The sequence below is a fragment of the Talpa occidentalis genome, unplaced genomic scaffold, assembly GCF_014898055.3.
Source record: "Talpa occidentalis isolate TD23 unplaced genomic scaffold, MPIMG_talOcc4v2.1 talOcc4.7, whole genome shotgun sequence".
Classification (NCBI taxonomy): Eukaryota; Metazoa; Chordata; class Mammalia; order Eulipotyphla; family Talpidae; genus Talpa; species Talpa occidentalis.
In genome coordinates this window covers 110,981,265-110,984,918 of record NW_023605083.1, presented here as the reverse complement: position 1 = coordinate 110,984,918, position 3,654 = coordinate 110,981,265, and the positions used below count along the sequence as shown (strand labels likewise).

Genomic DNA, 3,654 nt, shown 5'->3' with positions numbered 1-3,654 from the left:
GACACCTCCATCACCCTTCTCCCATCAAAGAGAAACTGCCTATGGAGGAAACTGCATCATGTTTGCTTATAATCACAGGTAGGACTGGAGGTGTAACGTAGCTGTGTCACTGATGGGAAGACTAAGATCTACGGCATCACAGGTGACCTGTCCCAGGTTAACACCCTTATACAAGGTAGAGCCCAGTCATAACCCAGGGGGCCCTACTGCCAGTTCATCCATTGAGTTTGGGTCCGGCCTCCTTCCCCCTGATGCCCATTTAGCAGAGGCAGTGAGTACAATACTATTCTTGGGGCATTCGAAGGACTTGCGTAGGCATCTCAGCAAGTTTGTTTACACTGAGACACCGAAGAGCTTGGAGAACAGCGGGAATCTGAGCAGACCCGTCAACTCGCGCACGTGCGCACATACACACACCAAAAGGCGCACACACCACCGCACGGACCCGGAGGCGGGAGCTGAGCTGGCTGAGCAGAGTGGACAGCAGACAAACCCAACGCACAAGGCCGCCCTGCAGCGTCAGGTGCAGCACTTGCGGTCTGCCAGCAGAGGGCGCGCCGCCCCCGAAGAGCCGCGTTGTGGTCGAGCCGAGCCCCGCCGGCTAGGGAGCCGCAGGCTAGCGGGACGCGCCCCTGCAGCTCGGCCACTCAGGGTGCAGGACCCGGCCAAGGAGGAGGAGGTTGAGAAGCAGACCCCCCTCGTGGGCGCGGGTAACAGACGGGCAGGAGTGCTTCCTAGGAATTACATCACGCTGCGCAACGCTGCGGCTCGCGAACTCCTAGTTGCAAAGTGTGGCGTGGTGTGGGGTGGTGTGGGGTGTGTGTGTGTGTGTGCGCGCGCGCGCGCGCGTGCACGCGTTTTGGGGAGGGGGGGGGCGGGGAAGGGGAAGGGACTTGGACCGAGCCCGGGAGCGAGGAAGGTGAGATTCGAGACGCACACGGGGGAAAAAGCCCCGTGCACATGGAGACATTCCTTGCGCCCCCCTGCACCGCGCAAAGAACCCCCAGCCCCTCCGGCTTGCGCCCCTCCCCTTGCAAAGCCAGCAGCTAGTGAGAACCCTCCCGGCCCCACCTCGAGCACCCCCCAAGACCGGCCCTGCACCCTCCAGCCCGGCTCCAGCGCCGCCGCGAGCTTTACCCAGCACTGGCCCTGGCGGGGCGCCTAGAGCCCCAGTTGCATTGCTCCAGGAGAAAGGAGGGGGGCGGTGCATTTTGCAGGAGGAGGAGAAGGGGGGTGGGTGGTGGGGGAGAGAGAAAATTGCGCGGAGACCTGCCAAGCGCCACCGCCGCCGCCAACGCCGCCGCCTGTGAGCTCCGCGGGCAGCCGGACTGTCGGCCTCCCGGGGCATCTGGGTCCGGCGGGGCACGGCCCTGGGCGCTGCCGAAGCCGCCGCCTCGGCGGCCAGGGCAGGCGGCTTCCCCCGGAGCCTGCGCCGCTCCGGCAGCCTTCGGGGGTGGAGAAGTGGGGGGTGGGGTTGTTGTTTGGGGGAAGAAGGGGGAGGGGGCAGGACCGAGAGAGTCGGTGGTTTCCATGGTGATGGAGCTGAAAGTGCAGGAAATTTAAAGGCTTGGACCCTGCGAGACAGACAAACCGGTGCCAACGTGCGCGGACGCCGTCGCCGCCGCTGGAGTCCGCCGGGCAGAGCCGGCCGCGGAGCCCGGAGCGGGCGGAGGGAAGCGCCCCCAGGACCGGTTGGGCCAGCGGCGCCGCGCGCGGCGGCAGGACGAGGAGCGGCGAGCAGGGGAGGAGGGGAGAGCGGCTCGTCCACGCGCCCTGCGCCGCCGCCGGCCCGGGAAGGCAGCGAGGAGCCGGCGCCTCCCGCGCCCGCGTCGCCCTGGAGGGATCGCGGATGCCCCGGCGCGGCCGCCGTCCCGAGTAGCCCCCGGAGGGGACCCGCGGCCAGCTCGCGCGCCTTCTCCCCGCCCGGGCGGGAGCCGGCTCCGCGCGAAGGGCTCTCCCGGCGCCTCATGCGGCCGGCCCTGCGCCTGCCCAGCCTCGGGTGAGCCGCCTCCGGAGAGCCGCGGGCTCGGCGTGCTCTCCTCCGGGGACGCAGGACGCAGCGGCAGCCCCGGGCGCGCGCCGGAGGCATGGAGCGCTGCCCCAGCCTGGGGGTCACCCTCTACGCCCTGGTGGTGGTCCTGGGGCTGCGGGCGGCACCGGCCGGCGGCCAGCACTATCTCCACATCCGCCCGGCGCCCAGCGACAACCTGCCCCTGGTGGACCTCATCGAGCACCCGGACCCTATCTTTGACCCCAAGGAGAAGGATCTGAACGAGACGCTGCTGCGCTCGCTGCTCGGGGGCCACTACGACCCGGGCTTCATGGCCACCTCGCCCCCCGAGGACCGGCCCGGGGGCGGCGGGGGGGCCGCCGGGGGCGCTGAGGACCTGGCGGAGCTGGACCAGCTGCTGCGGCAGCGGCCGTCGGGGGCCATGCCGAGCGAGATCAAAGGGCTGGAGTTCTCCGAGGGCTTGGCCCCGGGCAAGAAGCAGCGCCTGAGCAAGAAGCTGCGGAGGAAGTTACAGATGTGGCTGTGGTCGCAGACCTTCTGCCCGGTGCTGTACGCGTGGAACGACCTGGGCAGCCGCTTCTGGCCGCGCTACGTGAAGGTGGGCAGCTGCTTCAGCAAGCGCTCGTGCTCGGTGCCCGAAGGCATGGTGTGCAAGCCGTCCAAGTCCGTGCACCTCACCGTGCTGCGGTGGCGCTGTCAGCGGCGCGGGGGCCAGCGCTGCGGCTGGATTCCCATCCAGTACCCGATCATTTCGGAGTGCAAGTGCTCATGCTAGAACTCGGGGACCCCAGCCCGCACCCGGACACTTGATCTATTCAATGAACTTTTTTTTTTTTTTTTTTTTTTTTTTTTTTGGCTACAGAGACTTAGCTTTCTGGTTCATGTAATGCACTGTTTAACTGTGTAGGAATGTATATGTGTGTGTATATATGGTCCCAGTTTTAATTTACTTATTAAAAGGTCAGTATTATACGTTAAAATTTACCGGCTTCTACTGTATTTTTAAAAAAAAAATAAGCAAAAGAAAAAAAAAAGAACAGAAAAGAGAGACTTATTCTGGTTGTTGCTAATAATGTTAACCTGCTATTTATATTCCAGTGCCCTTCGCATGGCGAAGCAGGGGGGAAAAGTTATTTTTTCTTAAACTACAAAGAGCGGGGAGAACTTTTGTAGAAGGACTTTTAAAAAGCTATTTTCCATTCTTCGGAAAGTGTTTTTGGTTTTCCTTGGACCTCGAAGAAGCTATAGAGTTCAATGTTATTTTACAGTTATTGTAAATATAGAGAAAAAATGGAATGACTAATCATTGTAAATTAAGAGTATCTGCTATTTATTCTTTATAATATCCCGTGTAGTAAATGAGAAAGAAGTGCAGAGCAGGATTAAAGAAAACCACTAAAATCGACTGCGCTCGACACTGCGATTCTCTGTGTTGGTGATTGATGGGGGGGTCTATGGGGGGGGGGGCAGGAGCCGGCGGGCAGGGGGTGCCGCTGTGCTTACACGCCTTGGGGAGAAGGTGCTCATCCCTTCTGGTGTGAAGGAGGTGAGTGCTCAGTTTTTCAGGGAGGGGGGTTCATGCTCCAACCCCTCTCCTGAGCATCACGTGGCCTTTGCCCAGTCTCCCAGCTTTTTCTCCCTAT

General features: G+C 62.0%; 1 protein-coding gene across 1 annotated transcript; it reads left to right on the top strand.

Annotated features, from left to right (window-relative positions):
* Positions 1 to 1,593: 1,593 nt before the first annotated feature.
* Positions 1,594 to 3,410, top strand: NOG (noggin). Its single transcript, XM_037493704.2, has one exon. The coding sequence runs from the start codon at positions 2,088 to 2,090 to the stop codon at positions 2,784 to 2,786; it is 699 nt and encodes a 232-aa protein (XP_037349601.1). The 5' UTR covers positions 1,594 to 2,087; the 3' UTR covers positions 2,787 to 3,410.
* Positions 3,411 to 3,654: the final 244 nt, after the last annotated feature.